The sequence below is a fragment of the Bacillus rossius genome, chromosome 13, assembly GCF_032445375.1.
Source record: "Bacillus rossius redtenbacheri isolate Brsri chromosome 13, Brsri_v3, whole genome shotgun sequence".
Taxonomy (NCBI): Eukaryota; Metazoa; Arthropoda; class Insecta; order Phasmatodea; family Bacillidae; genus Bacillus; species Bacillus rossius.
In genome coordinates this window covers 1,780,125-1,803,345 of record NC_086340.1, presented here as the reverse complement: position 1 = coordinate 1,803,345, position 23,221 = coordinate 1,780,125, and the positions used below count along the sequence as shown (strand labels likewise).

The following is a 23,221-nucleotide window of genomic DNA, read 5'->3' as shown; positions in this document are numbered from 1 at the left end:
ACATTTGGCGTTGTGGTATTTCGGCGTTATGGTATTTCGGCGTTGTGGTAACGATGACCCGGTCGAGCCGGGGATGCGCCAGGGCGGGGACTCGAACCGGCGACCCGCGGGGCCCAGCAACTCGACCGTTACCTCGACAAAGGAGCGGTGGGGGGCTCCGCGGGCGGTGGTGGGGGGAGGACAGCGCGCGCACAGGGACATTGTCGGCGACTGTGACAGGGGGTTAGAGGGGTGTGTGGGGTCCGCTCTTCTCTCCAGACTCCCCGCGGGGCAGCCCCGCCGCGCATTCATGTCACCTCCGCCCGGGCGGCCCCCGTCGGCCCCCGGACAACTGGCCAGTGCTCCCGGACAACTGGACAGCTCGAGGCGCGGCCTCCTGTCCGGGGTCCGGCTGCGGTCGCACACAGCGGCGCGACGACTCCTCCAGTCCGGCGACGAGACACCATCGTGACACCTTTCGGAATATTCTACACGCATTTTATCTTTGAAATATTTGTGCAATGGGAGTGCATCGGACTTTACCCAACAAATTTGGATAATGCTAAGTTACTAAGTTAACCCGGGTAGACCTAGGTTTACTTCTTCTTCTAGCAATACCCGTAAGATATATAAAATGCGTGTAGAAATTGATGTAAGCTTTTGGACATACGCCATTGCTGAGCACATGTATGTCTGTAGAAGAAAAACTACTAAAAAAAAAAAAAAAACACAAATGTCAAAAACTCAAATCAAGCAAAAAAAAATACTGTTGTCAGGATACAAACACCACACGATACTCCACAACAGGAATATGGTCGACAATCGAAGAAAAAACACTCGCACCTGTGTTTTCGTACCACGTGCGTGTCTGCCTGAGGACGGGAGCAGATAGCAAGCAGTTCCCGAATCGTCGCTTGTTTCTGTTTTAGAAAACTGTTGTGTTTGTTTCGTCTTTTCGTTTTGTCGTGTTTTTGTCTCATTTTGACTGTTGTGCTGAATTTTTTTGGGTTCAATATTTTTGTGCTGTCATCATTTGTGGTTTTTTTTTAGTTCTCTTCTATTTTTTAGAAAACTATGTGTTTGTTTCGTCTTTTCGTTTGGCTGTGGTTTTTTGTCTCGTTTCAACTGTTGTGCTGAATTGTTTGGGTTCGGTATTTTTGTGCTGTCATCATTTGTGTTTTTTTTTTTTCGTTCTGTTAGTCCATTTTTATTTGTTTTTATTTGATTGTTGACCATATTCCTGTTGTGGAATATTGTGTGGTGTTTATATCCTGACAACACCAATTTTTTTGCTTCATTTGGGTTTTTTTGTTGTTTTATTCTACAGACATAACTTACATGTGCTTAGCAATGGCGTATGTCCAAAAGTTTACATCAAATTCTACACGCATTTTATATATGTTACAGGTATTGCTAGAAGAAGAAGTAAACCTAGGTTTACCCGGGATAACTTAGTAAATTAGCATTAGCCAAATTTGTTGAGTAAAGTCCGAATGATAATTGAAATAAATTTGTAATCGGCATTCACCCGTGTACACCCAGGTCTACCCAACGCTGACTGTGTAACGTTAGAAAAACCTGATTGATTGATAACTTTAGTTTCATCGACTATCCTAACGTGCTCAAAAATGACGCAAAAACTAGCATGACCCAGCCAGCGTTGGGTAGTGCCTATGTGTCACAGATAATCGCAATATTCGAATTTGTTTCAGTGATTATTCGGACTTAATCATGCAACCTTGGATAATTCTGAGTTAACCCGGGTAAACCTGTGTTTACTTCTTCTTCCAGCAGTACCCGTGACGCATGCATATTTGTTATAATAGTGGAAGTGTTGGTGTGATCATAAAATGAACTGGCCTGATCCGAACCCCTGTTATCACTGCGGTGTGAGCTGTTCCCACAACGACCCCGCAGACAAGGCGAGCGCATGAAAGGCGACGACAGCGATTTCTTCAACCAGCCATGCCCTACGAGGCTCTCGAGTGTAGCGGCTGATTGGCCAGAAGGGAGGGATCAGGTTCCTGGCAATAAACATAGCTCCTTCTCAGACGCACACACACGCATCTTCATTCTCCTGCGCCAGGTCCGATGCGTCCCTCAGATACGACCGCTCATTGGCCGCTCGCACGCACGGGCGATGACAAAAGACCAGAGGCTGTCACGAGAGATTCCCTCCGCGGATAACAAACGGGAAGAAACTACGCGCGCGAGAGATAGATAACAAAAAATTTTTTTTTATAAAAATTGGTCTGAAACATCTCCATATCCTGCGGGCCAAATTACGAGCGTTGATTTCCCCAGTTTCCAGAGGGTGACGCTTCCTGTTTACACGCCGCGACACGCATGCGCCGTGCCATTAGCCTCACGCGATCCATTGTTTCGCCCCCCCCCCCCCTCAAAAGGCAGCCCACCACGTGGGCAGGATTCCGCGCACAGATCCCCGAGCCCACCCGGTCACGTGGCTTCTGCCCTCCACTAGCAGTGCTCGTCGGGAGACAACACGGGAAGATTGAACATGTGATGAGGTTAAATGAGTTCATCACGGAGCTATATATATGTATATATGTATATGTGTATATATATATATATAAGAGGTTGTCTTTAAAGTCAGTTTACGGACGATAATTTTACGCGATAACGTCACAAGAAAACATTGATGAAAAATTGCACACTTTTTTTTAATTTTCAAATATTATTTACAATTTTTTTTTTGCAAATTTAATTTAAATAATTTGTTTAAATATAATCACGAACAATTAGTTACATAAATAGGGACAGGAAAAGTTCGCCGGTTCAATGACCTGCAGGATGAACTCACATAGTTCGACGTACACTCGGTCAAATGCCACCCACTCATTGGCTGCTGTCTTGTGAGACGTTCCAGCGTAGCAGCCTGTGATTTGATAAAGCTTTGGTCGGGCGTTTCTCATTGGCCCAGAGACATCCAGGTGAGTTGTTAGCCAATTGCACAGGCAGCACTGAGGTATAACTATTCGTATTTTAGCCTGTCGCGAAATGAATTCGCGAATTTTTCCGGTCTCTATATATATATATAAACTTAAATCAAATCAATGTCAATAAATTGTTAATTTTTATTACGAAATTGAAAAAAAAATATCAACTTTTTTAAATTGTTGTTTTTTAAAAAGCCCGCCTTAACCTGTTTGATATTATACAAGATTTTATCACACGTTGGTTGGCCGGTTCTTGCACGCTCGGCTCAGGCGTAACGTGACAATGAGTAGAGACCCGTGAATTTCGCGGATTCATTTCGTGTAATGCTAAAATTCAATTAATTACACCTTAGTGCTGCTTCTGTCATTGGTTCACTGTTAATCTGGAGGACTGAGGGCCAATTAGAGGCCCTCACTCGTAGAAGTGCCGAATCACAGGCCACCCAGTCGAGACGACTCACAAGTCAACAGCCAATGAACAGTTGGCATTTGCCCGAGTGTGCAGAGGATATTGGAGTCTATCCTGGAGGTCATTGAATCCGCGAAATTCACAGGTCTCTAACAATGAGTCATGCTTTTTCGTGCGTGCAGCCAGCGTTCATCGATTTATAAGACGTTATCACGTCAAAAAGAGCCACGTCTCCCTGTGCCCAAGTCCGGAAGACCCCTGGAAAACCCCTTCACCAGTCCGGGCTTGAGCCACCCGACCGCCGAAAGTCGGGGCATTCTCTAGAGCGCCAGTAGCAGTGCAGTGGCTCTTAAAAATTTTTTAACTTATTCACGGCGCTAGACACTTTATCACGCTGACTTTTTTTTCGCGCGATATCCGGAAGTACTAAATTAGTCGTCGTATTAATAGGGCCAATTAAGGCCAAAGCTAATGAATGCTCTTAGGGTGGAGTGCTCATCTTTGTGAAGAGCAACACATGACAAGTAGTCCATCAGCTTTTTAGTTTGCATAAATTTTGGAGGGAGGGAGAGAGGCGAGATGCTGTCGGTGATAGGCCCGCCCCGGAGACCTTGCTTGTCGGTACACACTGTATAGCTTCCTGCAAGAAGCCGTCCAGGCATGGCTGGTGGATGTGCATGGCGTGGCGGTCAGGCATGACAGGAGGCATGAGACGGAAGTGACAGACATCGAACTGCGCATGTGACCCCACACACTGGAAGGGGGAGCTGAATTGTTGCCCCTTGGAAGGGCAGCCCTTCAGGATTTTTCTGACAGTAGTTTTTTTTTAAAGGTTGTCTGAATTGTTGCCCCTTGGATGGGCAGCCATTCAGGATTTTTCTGACAGTAGTGTTTTTGAAAGGTTGTCTGAATTGTTGCCCCTTGGATGGGCAGCCCTTCAGGATTTTTCTGGCAGTAGTGTTTTTGAAAGGTTGTCTGAATTGTTGCCCCTTGGATGGGCAGCCCTTCGGGATTTTTCTGACAGTGGTTAGTTTAGGTTAGGTTAGGTTAGGTTATTTTAGATTAGGTTAGGTTAGGTCACTTTACAAACTAACCACTGTCAGAAAAATCCTGAAGGGCTGCCCATCCAAGGGGCAACAATTCAGACAACCTTTCAAAAAAACTACTGTCAGAAAAATCCTGAAGGGCTGCCCTTCCAAGTGGCAGCACTTCAGTCGCCCCCACTGGAATACTCATGTCAAACTACAGATATCTATACATTTGTACATTTGTATCACTACAAAATAGTGTTCGCAGTAATGCTGGGTTCGGATTCTTACACGTGGTGTCCCAGTTACCTCCAATAGTTAAAGGTATTTGTAAAACCGTTTTCTGAATAATTCGCTTTCCAGTATTAACTGCGCACATTAATAAGCATGATAAAACAAAATAAAGACAAATGATCGAATATTCCGATATTTTTCCATGGTCCAAAAAATGCTGTTTGAATGAAGCACCAATAAAAATATATAATTATGCACAAACTTTCGTAATAAATTCTTAACACTATCTCGAAAAACGCATTTCATTTCTGCAAAAAAAAACATATTCTTGTGTTGTACAAATTACAATATATTTATTGTAGTATTACAAACTATTTTTTGGCATCTGGTTTCCAAAGGCATCTTTTGTAAATTTCTAACATTTATGTTCTTGTGGAGTATAGTACAGTTTACGATATTAGATCAATGACACTTTTTTTTCTAAGCAAAAATTTGTGTTAAAGAAATAAATTGTATATCATACAAATGAAGTAAATAATTTAAACCACAAATCTGACCCTTCTTTACAGCACAATTTTTTAATCTTCCCAACAAAGACTGTAATAGGTAAACCTTTGTTTATGATTTTAAAGTACTAGTATTCATTTAGATATTTATATAGACTATCGATGGTCAATGTTCAGAATAGTTAAAAAAAAAAAAAAAAAAAGTGTATCCTGTGGCGTTCAAAAAGCAGTTCATTGCACAAGAAGCCTGGATAATTTTTTTGTATTTTCACAGAACACCAACTTCTTGAGGAAACATACTCCAGTGTGCCCAAGTAATTTGGTGGACATCTTGGGTTCAAATCAGAGAGGAAATAAAAGTAAGTGGCTGGGTTTCCCTGACGTTTTCACATGCTTTATTCTTCTTCTACTACGCGACTACGGGAGGGTTTGGGGGGGGGAGAGATAGATCTCACGGCGGAAGGAAGGTTTATGTCTTAATTTCGCGGAACCTGCTCCTCTTAAAAACTAATTAATAAGAGACGACGCTTTAAACATTCACGGCCGTTAATTGCTGCCGGCCAGGGAGAGGTACGCTGTTTTCGGTTACGAGGGTGTGTGAGGGAGGTGGGGAGGGGATACGTGGCCTAACGGTGTCGCCTTGCGTGCGCGCGCAGAGTGCGCAGAGTGCGCAGAGTGCGCGGAGTGGCCATGCGCTCATTAGCATCTCGCCTCGCGCGCAGCCGCCATGGCGCAGCTGGTAGAACTCTCGAGGGAAGCCTTCAGGATAGACTGCACATACCCCTGTACACTCGGGCAAACAACGCAAGTTCACTGGCTGCCGACTTGTGAGTCGTCTCAGCTGGTTTTGTCTTGTGATTCGATCCTTCTTTGGTTGAGGGGTTTATAACTGGTTGAGATTCGTCCAGATGAACAGTAAGCCAATAGCAAAATAATCTAAGAGGTATATGTATTTTAATTTTAGCCTATCGCCGAATGAATCCGCGAATTTTTCCGGTCTCTACCGAACGTGCATCTTCGAGTTTTTTTTTTTTTTTGTTCATTGTAAATATTTTTAATGTAGCTATACCTACCTAATATAACCAACCATCCACAATGTTTTAAAGTAATTTATAATGTAGCTAACCTATCCTAATCGACCGCAAAAATGTAATGCCACACCGGTTCATACAATGAGATAGAACGGAATAAAAAAGCTAGCATGAACTTCGGGGAACTTCGGGTGTGGCTCTCTCGTCTGTGAAATGAAGGCTTCCCAGGTCTCGAGCTCTGTGGAGCAGTCGTACCAACCGACGGTCGCACTGCAAAACCTTCTTGGAATTAACCTCACAATTTCATGTGGGGCTAACTCAAAAGGGTGTGGGGAAAATGAGAATTCTATCGTATAACCACCTCCTTTTTGCACCACCCCCTCCCCAGAAATACAAAATAATCTAACATTCCTACCTCCCCAACGAATTGAAGGTATTTAAAAACAAAAAGCGGACAATGTTCCTCCCCCCACCATCACCTCCACAAATGAAATACACATTACGTTCCCGAATTCAACATTAAGCCTTAGACATAAGCCATTACTTATCTATAGCGATTATCACTGCAAATGGTCGTAATTCGATTTCGATATATTTCAATAGTAATCTTGTTAGTAGAACTACACGAGTATTTCAGTACTCGCCAAATGATGTGTAAATATCTAACCTCAGTAACGAGAAAATTCGTTAGTTCTCATGTTGTTAAGATAAAGGTGTGATACAAGTCCCTTGGGCGCTTTCATGCTGATACAAACTTTTAGCCATTTTCACTCTTTTAAAAATACCGTTTAGAAACCAACTCCAGAAACAGATTAAATCTATCCGTCTTCAGCGCATTCTTAAATGCATTTCGTTAACAGACCCCACTAGGATATCTTGAGCCTTTTTCAAACCGAATAACAATATTATGTTTTTTTGACGTGACAACGTCTAATAAATCGATGAACGCCGGCTGCACGCACGAAAAAGGTTGACTCATTGTCCCGTTACACTGTGTCCCGTTACGCTGATTGTACGCTTGCGCCGCATCTATCTCTCTTCCACTCGATTGGAACAACCATCGATTTGACTTTTTCGGGGCACATGAAACTTGAAACACTCCCATTCGTTTCCTACTTTTCCTATCACCGTCCTATCCTTAACAAATTAACACAGATTGGAAGAAGTTAAATAGCAAACATGTATGAACGTTATAGTTAAAATAATCTGTTCGTTAAAGTAATAAACATATTTGAATTGATGAGTGCAAATAAAATTAAATTTATCAATTAAATTGTAGATTTCATTTCACTCCTTTGTATCCATACAAAATAGTGATAATTCAATAAAAATGATTTAATTTTATTCATAAAAGTATGCAATCATTTCATCAATGTTTTGTTATGACGTTGTCACGTTAAACTATCGTCCGTAAACCGACTTTACAGACAACCATATTTTTTAAAGATTCATGCAATGGGGATTTTTGGTTTAATACTGTTTCTTGGACACGCGCCCTTGGAGTTCTGCACTGTTTTTATCATAGAAGGAATTCAAAAACGCAAATTAAGAAATGAAATTGAACACACAAACCCACAGAGAACAAGCCTAAATCAGCTGATCTGATGACGGGAACAGAAACGTTCATCGTTGTGTTCGTATTTTTGTTGCGTTGTCCAGGTATTGTTCTAGTCAAAACTGTCTCGTCCTTGTTAGCCCACTGTTTTTCGTCTGTGCTTTTAATTTTTTCGTGACTAAATTCCTTCCACGGAATTTTTGTGCTGTCTGATACTTAAGTTGTCGTCATTTAATTGTGCGTATCATCTGGTAGGTTTCATCGTTGTGTTTATCTGTGTGACATAGGCTAGGGACAGGAAAAATTCGCCGGTTCAATGACCTACAGGATGAACTCCATAGTTCTACGTACACTCGGTCAAATGCCACCCACTCATTGGCTGCTGTCTTGTGAGACGTTCCAGCGTAGCAGCCTGTGATCCGATGAAGCTTCGGTTTGGGTGTATGTTTCTCATCGGCCCAGAGTCATCCAGGTGAGTTGTGAACCAATAGCAGAGGCAGCACTGAGGTATAACTATTTGTATTTTAGCCTATCGCGAAATGAATCGGAGAATTTTTCCGGTCTCTAGACATAGCTCTTGTTCTCTGTGGGTAGTATTTGAAATCCATATTCATCTGTTAGTTTGCGTTCTTGCCGTGACGAAACAGTGCAAGGAACTGTGTTGAAGCATGTATCAAGCCGCGGTGGTGGGGGTGGAGGGGTGACACGGCGCCTTCTCGTCGCGAGCTCGCAACCCGGGCATGGGGGAGAAACTCTAATTACCGGGACTGAGACCTAGTTTTATGAAGAAGTTATGGGCCGGCCGCTAGATAGTAGTTGCTGACATAACTACATTAATTTATTAGGAGAAGTAATGTATAAGCCATTACCAGGCAAACAAACCAGTGAAAATTCACTCTGTTTAGGTAGCCAGTAATTTTGTGGTGTAATACAATGAGTTTTTGCACCTCCTACTCCTTTATTTATTACATGACGGTTTATTACAAAACAGCATTAAGTATTTGCGCATCGATTAGTTTTGCGCCGCCAAGAAGATAACTTAATATAACAAAGAAAAAAGTATTAACTTTGTATGAGAACCTCTATTCCGATTTTTTTATTCGCTGGTAGTTATGGGCCCGCCCAACAGATAGCGACACATGGTTTCAGTTTCCGCTGTAAGAGTCGCACTTGTTTATCTCCCTCCTTGTTCTGTGCACACGGGTACCAGCAGACGAGCAGCACATCCGCGGCTTCTCTGGTTTTTCGGGAAACCTGCGCGGGGGCTACACGAGTGGGGGGGGGGGGGCAGAGCAGGTCGGCCGGAACACGCTACAAGCGGCGGGGGAACTATCAGCCCGTGGTGCTGTCGGCGCGACCATAACACACACACACACACACACACACACACACACCCGGGGCCCGCGCCGACAAGGTAGGCTGATCTCCGCCGAGCGTGTCTGTAGGCATCACCCACCCCTCCCCCCCCCCCCCAACCACCGCGCTAATTGTCGCGGTTCCCTTGTCTCCGCGGCAGGGTCGACACACGACGAAAAAAAAGAATGGGTGTGCGCAACTTATGTAGCCTAATAAAAAAAATTAATTTTACTTGCAAATAATTAATAGGACTGGAGTGATATAAAAAATACCCCGTGATAAAAAAAATAAATTCAACCAAAATTTTAAAAAAAATTTGGAGAAATTTTAATTCGAAATTAAAACATATAATTATACGGAAAGTTTATTCAAATTTTATAGTTTAAATTATTAATTAATAAATTTTATATATTAATTTATATAAATTATAATTTATATAATTTTTACATATTAATAAATTAAATAATAATGTAATAATTTATGTAGGTAAAATTAACCACACTTATGTAAAAACTGCAGTTGAAAATTTACTTGACAAAGTTTATAAACACTTCTATCACTAATATTCTCAATCAATAAATAAATGTTTTTAATCATACGGACCAGCATTCAATATAAATCTTTAAAATATAAGATTTAAAAGAACATGTAAAATTTTTATTTGTATGAAGCCTTTTTCATGCTGTCAATTTTTGTTGCATGGTGCGTGTGCAACGTAAAAATTCACTTTCATTAATGTTTTTCATAACGTGTCTAAAGAAGTATAACTTCATAATCGACTGTCAAATCAGTAGGTTTGAACTACGTATATAATGAACCGGCTCCGATGAAAGCGAAAGAAGACTTGAAAAAAAATTTACTAAACCTTGGCTTTTCAAATTGATTTTTTTCACAAGGAATTTTATTAAAATACCGCCTATATTGTTAAAAAATTTCATTAAACTGTTGATACTGTAAAGTTTCCCCTTCGGCTTTGTGAACTTTGGTTCCATCCATACGCCCACAGACGGAGGCACCGTGATTGTTACGCTTTTCCGTTCCACGCAACTTCCGTTCCAACCTGCCGTACACCGAGAGCTAATATGTTGCACGTCAGTAAAGGGGGACGTATCACAGCGCCCAAATACCACAACGCCGAAATACCACAACGCCGAAATACGCTAACGCCGAAAAATGTCATTGCAGGACTGCCACAAAGGTTAGGCTAGGTTAGACTAGGTTAGGTTAGACTAGGTTAGGCTAGCCTAGGTTAGGTTGGACTAGGTTAGGTTAGGCTAGACTAGGATAGGCTAGGTTAGGTTAGACTAGGTTAGGTAAGGCTAGGCTAGGATAGGCAAAGGTTAAGTTAGGTTAGGTTATATTACGCTAAGTTAGGTTAGGTAAGGTTAGGTTTGATCGCGGTGTTTCGGCTTTAAGGTACATTTAAGAAACACACACAAATTCATTCAGTTTTTATTTCGGCTTTGTGGTACACAGCAGTTTTCCAGCTGTCGGCGTTGTGGTCAATTTTGACATTCGGCGTTATGGTATTTCGGCGTTGTGGTAACGACCCTCAGTACAGTATGGGAGGAACGCCTCCTGTACTGTCCGGAGGTTCCACAGGACACAGCTGTACGGCGGGGCGACCCCCAGGTAACGACTTAACAATCTCCGCGAGGCGTAGCACACGAGGGTTGAGGAGGGGTGGGAGTGGGGGGGGGGAGAGGGGAGGTAGAGCAGGGAGACGTAATGTGGTTAAGATGCCGCGCGCGGGATGCTGAGTCACGTGAGAGCCTGGTCCAGATGGCGCTCGTGTGTTCCGGAGGCAGACAGGCTGATCTCCGGGGACTGCGTTCTCGTCCGCACGCTTCCGAACAATACACATGTTCCTGAAGAAAGCCTTCGCACCTTGAAAAACACTTTGCGGAACTGTTCTTCCTCTGCATCGCCCCGTGGACGTGCAGGTGGGACCTCCCGGCCACAAGGGGGGGCAGAGGTCGTGAAGAGTGGGCACGAGGAAGCGCGGAGGTCGCGACAGACGGCGACGGTTACCCGACCATCGTTCCCAACTCGCGCAATCATATCGGGATCAGCGCTCCGTGAAGTCGCGGGCGTCTGAATGTCAGCGTCGTGACGCCCGGCGCCGGCGCGGTGGGACCCTCCGTGGAGCCGTCCACGTGCTTCCAGTGACCTTTTGGCGACACAATAATGACTCATGAAGGAACCTTCAGCGACCTGTCTGCAACCTGTCTGTGTGACCCCTCAGTTACCCGTCAGTAGAGACCGGAAAAATTCGCGAATTCTTTCGCGATAGGCTAAAATACAAATTGCTATTGGTTCACAACTCACCTGGATGACTCTAGGCCAATGAGAAACACCCAACCAAAGTTTTATCGAATCACAGGCTGCTACGCTGGAACGTCTCACAAGACAGCAGTCAATGAGTGGGTGGCATTTGACCGAGTGTACGTATAACTATGGAGTTCATCCTACAAGCCATTGAACCCGCGAATTTTTCCGGTCCCTACTCATCAGTGAACTGTCAATGATCCTTCAGTGATCCTTCAATTATCCATCAGTGAACTGTAAATAATCCTTCAGTGATCCTTCAATTAACGATCAGAGAGTTGTCAGTGATCCTTCAGTAGCCCATCAGTGAACTGTCAATGATCCTTCAGTGATCCTTCAATTAACCATCACAGAGTTGTCAGTGATCCTTCAGTTTCCCACCAGTGAACTGTCCATGACTAGTCAGTGGTCCTTCAGTTACCCATCAGTGAACTGTCAATGATCCTTCAGTGATCCTTCAGTTTCCCACCAGTGAACTGTCCATGACTAGTTAGTGGTCCTTCAGTTACCCATCAGTGAACTTCAATGATACTTCAGTGATCCTTCAGTTACCCATCAGTGAACTGTCAATGACCCATCAGTGATCCTTCAATTACCCATAAGTGAACTGTCAATGACTAGTCAGTGATCCTTCAGTTACCCATCAGTGACCTGACAGCGACCCGTGCGATCGACTGAAACATTTGCGCCATGTAGGGGAGGACGGGGCAAGTTGGCGATGTTAAGAGTTCACCATTTTTTATAATTTTAATTTTGGAAATACGATTTCCTTCTTTCCAGACACTATTAGAATAGTCTTTTGTCGTGGTGTAACTACATGAAAAAAATCTATATTTCTATATTATCTCAAAAATTCTGCCCTTTTAAAAATATAATGCAAATGTGCCATCTTGCCCCGTTACCGGGGCAAGATGACTTTGACTACGGGGTAAGATGACATTTTTGACACAAGTTTAAACATATTTATTCTTAGAATGCAAACTACTGTAAACTAACTAATTTAACATTGTTACATGCGTTTTTACATATAAGGCATGTTATTAAAGGCTTGGTTTGTTGAAAATTACAATTAATAGTTAACTTACATAACTAATTCAGAGTTGGTGTTTTATAAACAATAATCGCACACAAATTTTCCTCCTTCAAAGTTCGAGCAGTCCTCGTGCCACCATGTGTGGCATTTGCAACACTCGATCCAGTCTTCTGATGGAGGATTGACATAAATCTCATCACACACTGGACACTGCACTTCGGATATTTGAGCTGAAGTCATGCCTGTCGAAAGTTGGAGCTTCTTGGATTTTTCTCGAGAATCGAGCTTCAGTTTCTTAGTAACAGTTCCTTTTTTGGCTTCTCTAGACTCTTGTCTTTGTTGCTTCAAACGTTCTTGTTCTATCCTCTGAGCTCTCCTCTGAACCAGAATCGCTTTCATGGGTGAGCTTGTGATGACACTTGCATTTTGCTTATGAGATTATAAAGCTCAGAAAATCAAACAAAAGTTATAAAAGAGTTGTATGTGGATACCACAAAAACCGTATAAAGCACTTGGGGCAAGATGACGAGTCGTCATCTTGCCCCAGTCAACTTGCCCCGATCAGCAATGTTATTAGTATTGGATTTTTTCGCTAGGAAAAAAAATAAAAGGTTAACAATATATAGTGGTTAAGAAAAGTATATAGTCTAAGGTAATAATGTGTGGCATTGAATATCCAAATATCTTACCTGTTTGTCCATGAGATATTACTTCAAAGTTCTTGAAAATTACAATACGTCAGACCAAATGTACGAACATCATCTAACAAACAACTAAATGGTGGCAGCGGCTTCACTGTGCGATTCTTTAGTGCCCACCAGTGTGGAGCGCTAGTAGTGTCTGTTAGGTGGTGCTATCTAGTGCCATGACGTGGAAATAAGTCATTCGTCATCTTGCCCCGCTCGTCAACTTGCCCCGTCCTCCCCTACGTTTTTCCCACAGTTAACCTCTAACACTTCACTGTTTGCTGTTTATCAGGCGCGGTGAATTTTAAATCAGAATTACATTCTAAAGACGAAACAGTGGGCAAAAATTGCTATTCCTAATTTTAATCATCAAGAGGGAAATGTATTCAAACAGCCAACTGGAAGAAATACCTGTATTCCCGCCTGGTTCCTAGTTGTCTTCTTCGATCATTCTTAATGACTCCAATGACATTTCAGTGTAACAGGCTTTCAAGGAAATTTTCGTCACTATTGTCGCCTACACGTACTTTTATTTCTCTAACTGCCAGAAATTCCACAGTCAAAATTTTGTACAGGTTATTATAGATAAATTGTTCTAGGCTACGTAATTTGAAATTTATTTCCATTCTAAAAAAATCGTATTATTTGTGGAAACTTGTTTTAAATTTCTAGGCAATTTCTAAACAGCAACGTTTGCAATAAATAAATAAATACGGCCGCATGGAACCTGAGCCCATTGTAAATTCCAAAAGTCATTCTGTTCACAACAGATTAACATTTTTTTCCCCTTAAACTTAGATTGGTGCATTAATTTTTTTATTTAAAGATATTTCCTGTGACCAAGTTCTTAGCTTACACAGCTTACTGAGCTTTGTGCTTTTTATTCGGTTATGCCGTACAATTTGGTTGTAAGCTTTGTAAGCTTTCCCCCTCCCCCATCCAACCTTTTACTATTTTACAGTTATCAAAACTGTTTTTGACCAATTCTATATTACAAATAAAAAATTTATTTTGCAAATAAAAATTTTTACAATAAAATTAACCAAAATAAAATCCATATTACACAGTAGTGTAGGTATTTATACGGCTATTGAATGGAATATTTGAAGGAAAACGAAATTGACGCCTTGATCCATTAACGTAGTTATACACATCTAGATATAATAATTGCATGCAATATCGTGTCTGTATCGACAACGTGCACTAATTCGTCGACATTTCCGCATTATCGTTAACCGGCCGAAACGGTAAGGAGATTGCGGCAGAAGGGGTTAAGATAACGCAGTAAACTGATACTGGCCCAATGACCCTTAGTAAAAACCACACACGCTTATCTTAGTCACGTACGACTGAGCCGTGCCGAGCTATCGCGAGCACGACCAATTAATTGCTGATATCTGCAGACGTTCCGCCGCTGGCCGGCGGCTGGCCGCGCGCTTCTGGGCCCGAGCGCTGTTGCCAGCCCTCCGGGTGGCTGGTTCGAGTCCCGCCTCTGGCTCGCATGGCCAGGGCATGTTCTCGGTCAGGCAGCAGATGTCTCGACGCGCCAGGCGCGGACAACATGTCTGTGCGCGGGGCAGCCAGCTCCAGTGTAACTAATAATTTGGTCTGAGGCTTTAAACCACCCCACAGGGTGGGCCTCAACTTGAATATTGGGTGTGGACCATTGCCAACTGTCACTTGAGCTCACTCAGGTACTGCAACCCATCCAAAGTCTCTTACATGTGGTACGAGTGTAATAAGTATTTGCCCCCACGTCTCAGTGCAAATTAGATTACCCAAATGAACATGAACACACTATAATAAACACAGACTGAACACAAACTACTGCTCAGTAGGCAATACAACTAAAGGGCAACTAGAGCTAAAGAAAGAAATACGTCCTAAATGACAGTAACAGAGTTATAGCAAAACAAAGTTAAACTCAACGCGAGGCAGGGCACACGCCTCAGGTCTTTGAACTACCTATTTTAAATTTTTTTGCTAGCATATTTTTTTTTCCAACAGTTTCCAGTAACTATACAACCCTTCTTAAAGTAGGTGTCTACCATTCAGGGCATTAATTTATGTTCACAGTAATTAGAGACCAACTTGTAGATATTTTTTTAAATAGTTTAATTTTCACGAAATAAAATGAAGGCAAAAACGTGATTCTGTCCTTATTTCAATACTAGTTTTTAATGCTAGCTTCAAAAATTTACGGTTATTTTTCTTTCGGCACTGTCAAAAAAAAGTGCGTAACTCAGAAGTAATTTAACTCGTGGAGTAGAAAAAAGTTACTTCAGGTACTTTGTTCTGAACTTGCTTATGGTTTTGGTCGCGTATCCCATGATCTATGAAGGAGTATCGAATAACTTAAGGCTCGTTTTTGCAGCAAAAATTTTTTCAATTTTTTTTATTACTTTTAATTATTAATTGATTTCCCTTTTGATTTATTTGGATAGTCCTCTTGCGTTTGGTGTTGGGTCTCAAATTTTATCACAAAATTATTATTTAACGCTATTTCCGGGCTTGGAACGATACTTTTACATATACAGAGTCCTTTCTGTCACGTATCCAATCAAATTATCCTGGGCATAAAAATTAGCCTTTTCAAAAAAAAAATTTTTCGTACAATATGTTCCAACTAATCCAAAAAATCTGGCTGTAGGGTAGTTCCACCAAGTTCCATTGCATATTTATTTATTGACAACTGAGCGAGAATTGATTCAGAGAAGAAAAAAAACACCCGAAGCTTGGGTTTGGTTCTCGTTCAGTTGTTCACTTCTTGTTTGTTTGATTCAACTTAAAAACGTTTTTTTTTTGTGATTGATATTTGTAGTAAAGGTATTTTATAGATATATAGTTTGCTCGTTTTTTTTTAACGGGGAAAATAACACTAAGTGTCTAAGGAATATTATCGAGACCTCAAGAAGCCATCGATACCTTTCTTTCGAGATTGTTTATTAGTGCAGTATCGATAGTTTCCACTACACGCCACGTGGCTGTACACTGGGGGATGGTGACGCACCACAACGCCGAAATACCACAACACCGAAATACACTAACAGGCGGAAAAATGTCATTGCAGGACTGCCACAAAGGTAAGGTTAGGTGATGTTAGGTTTGATTGTGGTATTTCGGCGTTAAGGTAGGCTACATTTAAGAAACACACGCAAAATTCATTCAGTTGTTATTTCGGCGTTGTGATACACAGCAGTTTTCTAGCTGTCGGCGTTGAGGTTAATTTTGAAATTCGGCGTTATGGTATTTCGGCGTTGTGGTAACGACCCGCACTGGGATGACGGAACACTGTTGACTCGCGGACACGTGACACACCCCCCTCCACCCCGGATGGACCACAGCATCCCCCCCCCCCCCCAGGGGCCGAGGTAAATGCTAGGTTCGTGCGATGGTCCCGCTGATCGACGCGAGATTGCGGTCCAGGATCGTGTCCGGACCCCTGGGCCGGGCTGGGGGGGGGGGGGTAAGGGGGTCATTACCCCCCCTCCTTCTTCCACCCAAACTGGCAGGTCCTGGGGCCAGGACCTACCGCAAGGCAGTGGTCGCCCCGTGCTGTCCTTATCAGACCCGCGGTTCGCAACAGGTCCTGTATGGGAAGCCTTCTTTTCACAGACGAGAGAGCCAAACGCCCGATCGTGCATCTTCGGGGTGTTTTTTTTTTTGTTCATTGTAAAAGGTTAGGTTAGCTACATTATAAATACTTTAAAACATTGTGGACGGTTGATTTGGTTAGGATAGCTACATTAAAGATACTGTGAAATGACAGCTACATAGGTATTAAAAAGTTTTTTGCTAAGCAACCATAAAATTAATTTACAGTATTTTTTAATGTAGCTATACTTACCTAACATAACCAACCCTCCACAATGTTTTAAAGTATTTATAATGTAGCTAACCTATCCGAATCGACCGCAAAATTTAATGCCACACCGGTTTATACAATGAGATAGAACGAAAAAAAAAGCGAGCATGAACTTCGGGGAACTTCGGGTGTGGCTCTCTCGTCTGTGAAATGTAAGGCTTCCCGTCCTATATCCGCCAATACTAGGTATTCACAACACAAAATAACTACGCCAAAAAATTGGTTTCTAACTCTTTACAAAGCGTTGTGTAGGGAAAAGGAAGTATTAAATACAAGGGCGAAAATCAGTATGATTCGCAAGGGGGGGACAGCGGAAATTCACATTTAGGGGGGGGGGGAAGGCAGTTTTGCACGTGGGTTTTAACCAACACAAGTCATCTCTAAATACGTTGCTTGTTTGTTGTATACTGCCCATATTTTGGTCTTTGTGGATGTAATAAGTAGGAAACTTTAAAATATGCAGAAAGTTTTCCTTAAAACATAGTGTTGACGTTTACGTTTATCGAAACCCGTTTCACAGTCACGAGCTTGCAAGAGCAAGCGGGCCCCCCCTTAGAGGGGGAATCTTAATTCCAGGGGGACCTGCCCCTCCTCTGCCCCCCTCTGTCCCCTGACCATTCCCCGGGATCTACGTCCATGATTAACTGTGTAATCTGAAACGAGAAAAAAAATACTTCCTAACTTTGTTACAATGAAACTCTAAAATCTTCATGTCACAATTCTTAATGAAAAAAAATTATTTTGAAAGGAAATGATAAAGAAATTCTTTAAAAAATTTCAAACCAACTGCACAAAGGATCAATGTGAGTCAGCCTCAATTAGGTCTGAATAGAAAATAAGAGTTCTTCACCAACATCATCGCAAAAAAGGTCTCGAGTGATAATCTGAGCACAGACACAGAATATATTTCAGAAAATATTATTTAATTTTACCTGGCAGTTCAATTTTTTTTAATTTGTGAGGGTTTTGACAGCTAAGCAACATGTGCTATAAATGCAAACCATATGGTGTAGAAGCCAGTAGAATTGCAGTTAAATCCAAAAGGTTTGTTCTGCAAATCCATTAAATTCTTTTTTTTTTGTACAACCCTTAAATATTAAAAATGTAATTTTGGCAGGTAACTATGCAAAAAGTATGCGATGTAAATTATTTCATTTCGTGGAAGTTGAACCATTTCAAAAGTCTACAAGTTGATCTGTGATCAATTTAAATATAAAATCAAGACCTGAAATGGGAGGCAACCCCTTAACGTGCCATTCAGAAACCGCTCAACATTTATTAAAAGTGTCTGATCAGGAATAGCGTTTAAGAGTCCCCACATTTGTGTATACAAGTCTCGTTTCATTGTTTCGTTTTTACGAACAATGAAAATGTTACACTGTAAGCGCATGAAAACAAGAATTCATACAGCGTTACAGATTATCAGTGAGTCAGTAAAGAGCGTATTTATATTATTTATGGTACAAGGAAGTAAAAAAAAAACTTTAACATCCCACCATAAAATTTTAAGGTCATCGCTTTGAGTCCCCTAGAGGCGCGCCAGTTCTGTGCTTGGCGCATAGAGGCGAGGAGGCGAGTGATGTGCGAGAAAATATCGCCCTTATGTAGTTCCCTCGCGCTTTCAGAGTTCGTGCACCTAGCCAGGTTCTTTCTACCGACCACGAAAAAATAAAATAAAGTTTTTATGGATAACGGTTAGCCACATCCTCTTGGTTCACTCGGCAAACAAACAAAAACGAAGCGAATTGAAATATCTGAGCGCGAGGTCGCCGGTGCTATTGTTGCTCGGAGCGCGCGCAGGGGGTCAACAATGTGTGACCTCAGCCCGCGGACAAAACGTGAATAAAGAACTTCATTGGTGGTCAGTTTTGAGTCGGAGCGGTCGACTCGGGGGGAGATCCCTTGCGCGGGATAGGGCGCACAATGAAGCGATCAAGACCCACCCCCCACCCCCCACCCCTCCTCACACACGGGGACTGCTTGCTGCATTCCTGCGAGCACCGCTTCGGCGCTCAGAGCGGAGCCGATAGCAGACTTGCCGAGCTTCACTGCAGTGCTTCCTTCAGAAACAGCTCGTGAAGACGTTTAAACAACATTTTCAACTCCTCAAATTGTTATCGCTTTCATTTCGTGGATGAATACATGAAGACGATAAAAAAGAGCGCGTGTAACTCAGTACACGTGATAGACGTGAAACTTCTCTGGCAATTAAAACCTCGACCCGCAAGTATATCATAAGAAGTAAAACGGCAGAGAGAGAAAGACAAAAAAGAGAGAAAAAAGAAAAATTTTCTAAATAAATATTACCTACTGTTGAAATACTCATATCATAAATTTAAAAAAACCTGGTGCGTGTTACTGTTTCTTAAAACAATTCTGCCATTTGGAACGCACCAAATATCTGAACGAAATATGAAATTCATAACAGGTAGCGCTATCTACGCGGGAAATGCAGTGACTGTCTCGACAGCGCTATCTACGCTGCTGGTTGAACAAGGAGGAACGTGAGTGCTCTGGTGGCAAATATAAAATTCAAGGCATTCACAGCTGACTGTGTGGGATACCTATATCTATTTACTGAAACAAGTACATGCGCACACCCTCTGTCTTATTCTTTTGTTCATCTGTCTCCCTCGATTTTATTTTTGAGGAGAACGAAAACGAGCCCAAAAACGTTTATAGCATAGTGCTCTCTTTATTATCTCTTTCTATCATTTTCGCGTCAGAAAAGTTTCACGACAACGTTTCACGAGAACGTTGCAAAAAAATTCGACCATATAATTTTACTCTCCTCGCGCCCAAAGAAGTTTCACTTCAAATAATTATCATCAGTGCCCCACTCTCTTATATCGGGAAAATATTTCGGGCGGTAATGAGTGTGGATTCCTACACTGAATAAATTAATGGAACACACTGACAGTAAAAATAGCACACCCGCTGGTAATTAGCGAGTAAACTTGCAAATTGCTTCGCACGTTTTGTGTCATTTACCTAAGTTTTAGATGGCGAACAGGTCCTTGCGTAAACTCTCCATTGCAATATTATTACCTTCCAATCATTAAGCCAAACATTTGTGGCTCTCAAATGTGATAAAAGATTTTAAAATTTATATAAATTAAAATGTCTGTTTCTAAAACATCGAAATACTTTAAACATTCGCAAAAAAAAAAAAATCAAACAAAATAGTATCCGGTATCGGCAGTGCAAGCGGCGAAGTATTGGTATTAGTATCGGTAAGAGATATTGGCAAAAAATTGAAAATCGGCTGAGCACTTTTAGCTGTCGCGCTTGGCTTGCATCGAGGTTCGCCTCGCCCAATCCTCTGTTGTTATTTCACAGGATATTTACGTCCCTGCGTTATGGTCGTAGATCCCGGAGGGGCAGGGGGTAGGTGCCCCCCTCCCTTGGATTTACGAAGCCCCTCACTGAGGGGGCCTGTCTGCACTGTGAATGGGGGTTGAGTTGATAAAAGTAAAAGTCAAAACCACGTTTTACGGAAGACTTTCCGTAGAGGAACTTCAGAAAGTTTTACGGAAAACTTTCCGTATCTATATTTTTAAATTTTTCCTCTTGTTGCCTGGAGACGCAAGGTTCGGCATGGAAGAGTGATTTTTACATGTTACATACAGATCCCACCGGACGTTCAAGACCATCAGCATATATATAAGAATTACTTTCGGAATCAACTTATCGTAAATTACTTAATACATTTTTTTAAACGATCAAAAATTATTAACTAATACATTATTAAATAAATATTATTCCCAACTTTTAGGAATTATTCGTTTGGCATTAAAATTTCTATTTCTGGACATTCTGTTATGTAGGCTACACAGAGAAAAAGGTTTGTTTGAATCAAACAAATGTTTGTTTATATACGGCGAAACTAATATTTACTTGGTGGAACAAAATATTGTGTTAGTTCAACCAAACTCTGTTAAGTAACAAAAATAATTTGTTACACCGAACCAAATATACCTACATTTGAGTTGACAAAATCATTTTGTTGGGTCAACAGAAACTTTTCTACTACAAAATATTTGTTTTAATAAACAATATATATTTATTTCGACATATATAAACAAATATTTTGTTGAGCCAAACAAACCTTTCTCTCAGTGTAGAGTATGGGCGGTATACAGTGGAGGACGGCTCGGTGGGCGGGACCACCAGGACGGAGGGAGGAAGAGAGGGCCTCACCTCTGGTAGTCGCGCTTGCAGTAGATGCTGCCGTCGCGCGCGAAGCACGTGACCTCGGAGTCGAGGGCCCGCCGGCACTGGCAGCAGCGCAGGCACGCCGCGTGCCAGCGGCGGTCCACGGCCAGCAGGTAGTAGCGGTCCGCGATGCGCTGCCCGCAGCCCGAGCACTTGACTGCCGCCTCGCAGTCCTCCTCCTGCTCCGCCTTGGGCCTGAGCGGCTCGTGGGGTGGCGGGTCGTAGCGGTGGTGGCTGCACGGGTGCACCGAGCAGCTGCTGCCGGCAACCAGCACCCCCCCGGGGTCCTCAACCGCCCCCACCACTCCGCTCTGCGTACATTCCCACCACCTTGGGGGTCGTCACAGTCGTAGTGGTGGCTGGTGGTCGTAGCACCCTCCAAAACACTCCGCAAACTCCATATTGCCGCTCCTGTTAGTCACCGCTACCACCACCACTCCGCTCTGCGTACATTCTCAACACCCTGGGGGTCGTTACAGTCGTAGTGATGGCTGGTGGTTGTAGCACCCTCCAAAACACACCGCAAACTACATATTGCCGCTCCTTTTTAGTCACCGCTACCACCACCACTCCGCTCTGCGTACATTCTCACCACCCTGGGGGTCGTCACAGTCGTAGTGGTGGCTGGTGGTTGTAGCACCCTCCAAAACACACCACAACCTCCAATTGAAGCTCCTTTTTAGTCACTGCTACCACCACCACTCCATTGTGCAACACTCAAACAGACATTCTCAATACGTTCGGGGTCATCACAGTCATAGTGGTGGCTGGTGGTTGTAGCACCCTCCATACCACACAGCAACCTACAGATTACCTCTTATTGTAGTCACCACTACCACCACCACTCAACTGTGCATACATACTGAACACCTTTGGGGTCGTCACAGTCATTGTGGTGGCTGATGGAAATATCACTCTCGGTTAGGTGGCGATATCCACGCCACATCGCAACCTAGCCGCTCCTGTCTAGTCACGGCTACCACCACCAACCACTCCAGCGAGTAATGACATTCCAAAAGTACATACATTGTATCCCCGACATTATTCTAACTAGTAATACATAAACATGATAATTTTCGCAGGCCCTCATGGCCTTTTTCTGAAGTAGCTTTAGCTTCTGGGTTGTGGCCATTTCCTTGGCGATAAATTCACCAAATTCATCGCCAAGGACACGGCTACAACCCAGAAGCCAAGCTTCTTTTAATACGTAAACAGTTATTCGGGACACTTTCTGCCTTTCAAGGGCAGATCAAACGTTCACCAAAGTGCCGTTTGACCTGCACTCATTGTGCGTGTATTTAAGTCCTTGCGGCCGGCGGTCTCACGTTCACCTCCCACATATGCGCCCTTGGAGGGTAGTAGAAGGGAAGTTCCAGTTCTCTTTTAAGACATTTCGGAGCTTTTTAGGGATCGCTGTATTTAAGATGGTTCAATTTTCCAGTTTGGCTGAAAGTGTAGAAAGCGTGGAAGATGCCGCCTCACCTGCCCGCGGCGGTGTTGTTGTTGCTGGAGGGCGTGCTGCAGCCGGAGCTGCTCGTGTTGCTGGTGTTGCTGCACAGGCTGCTGTTGTTGCTGAGGCCCGCCTCCACGTCGCCCATGGACGAGGGCTCGCACGAGTGCACGGGCAGGTTGGGCGAGAGGTCACGCGACGGGTCGTGCGCGGAGCCGAGGTAGCGATCCTGCTGCTGCTGCTGCTGCTGCTGCAACAGTCGATCACCCCCTCCCTCCGCTCATTCCCCGGGCAACCTCTGCAGTTCACCACAAACACAAACATATAATAAAAAAGTTGAGACCGGAAAAATTCGCGAATTCATTTCGCAATAGGCTAAAATACAAATCGTTATACCTCATTGCTGCCTCTGCTATTGGTTCACAACCCACCTGGATGACTCTGGGCCGATGAGAAACACCCGACCAAAACTTTATCGAATCACAGGCTGCTACGCTGGAACGTCTCACAAGACAGCAGCCAATGAGTGGGTGGCATTTTACCGAGTGTACGTAGAACTATGGAGTTCACCCTACAGGTCATTGATCCC

General features: G+C 42.9%; 1 protein-coding gene across 3 annotated transcripts in view; it reads right to left on the bottom strand.

The window, feature by feature from the left end:
* The window catches only part of LOC134538086 (LIM/homeobox protein Lhx9-like), a 125,976-nt gene that overhangs the window by 39,823 nt on the left and 62,932 nt on the right, over positions 1 to 23,221 (bottom strand). Inside the window, exons 2-3 of one of the 3 annotated variants that reach the window (XM_063379091.1) lie at positions 22,665 to 22,882; positions 21,168 to 21,440 (exon numbers count right to left, since the gene is read on the bottom strand). In XM_063379091.1, the coding sequence (XP_063235161.1) occupies positions 21,168 to 21,440; positions 22,665 to 22,882 (491 nt within the window). The remainder of the gene's footprint in view (positions 1 to 21,167; positions 21,441 to 22,664; positions 22,883 to 23,221) is intronic. The other 2 variants (XM_063379092.1, XM_063379093.1) reach the window with 2 other exon arrangements.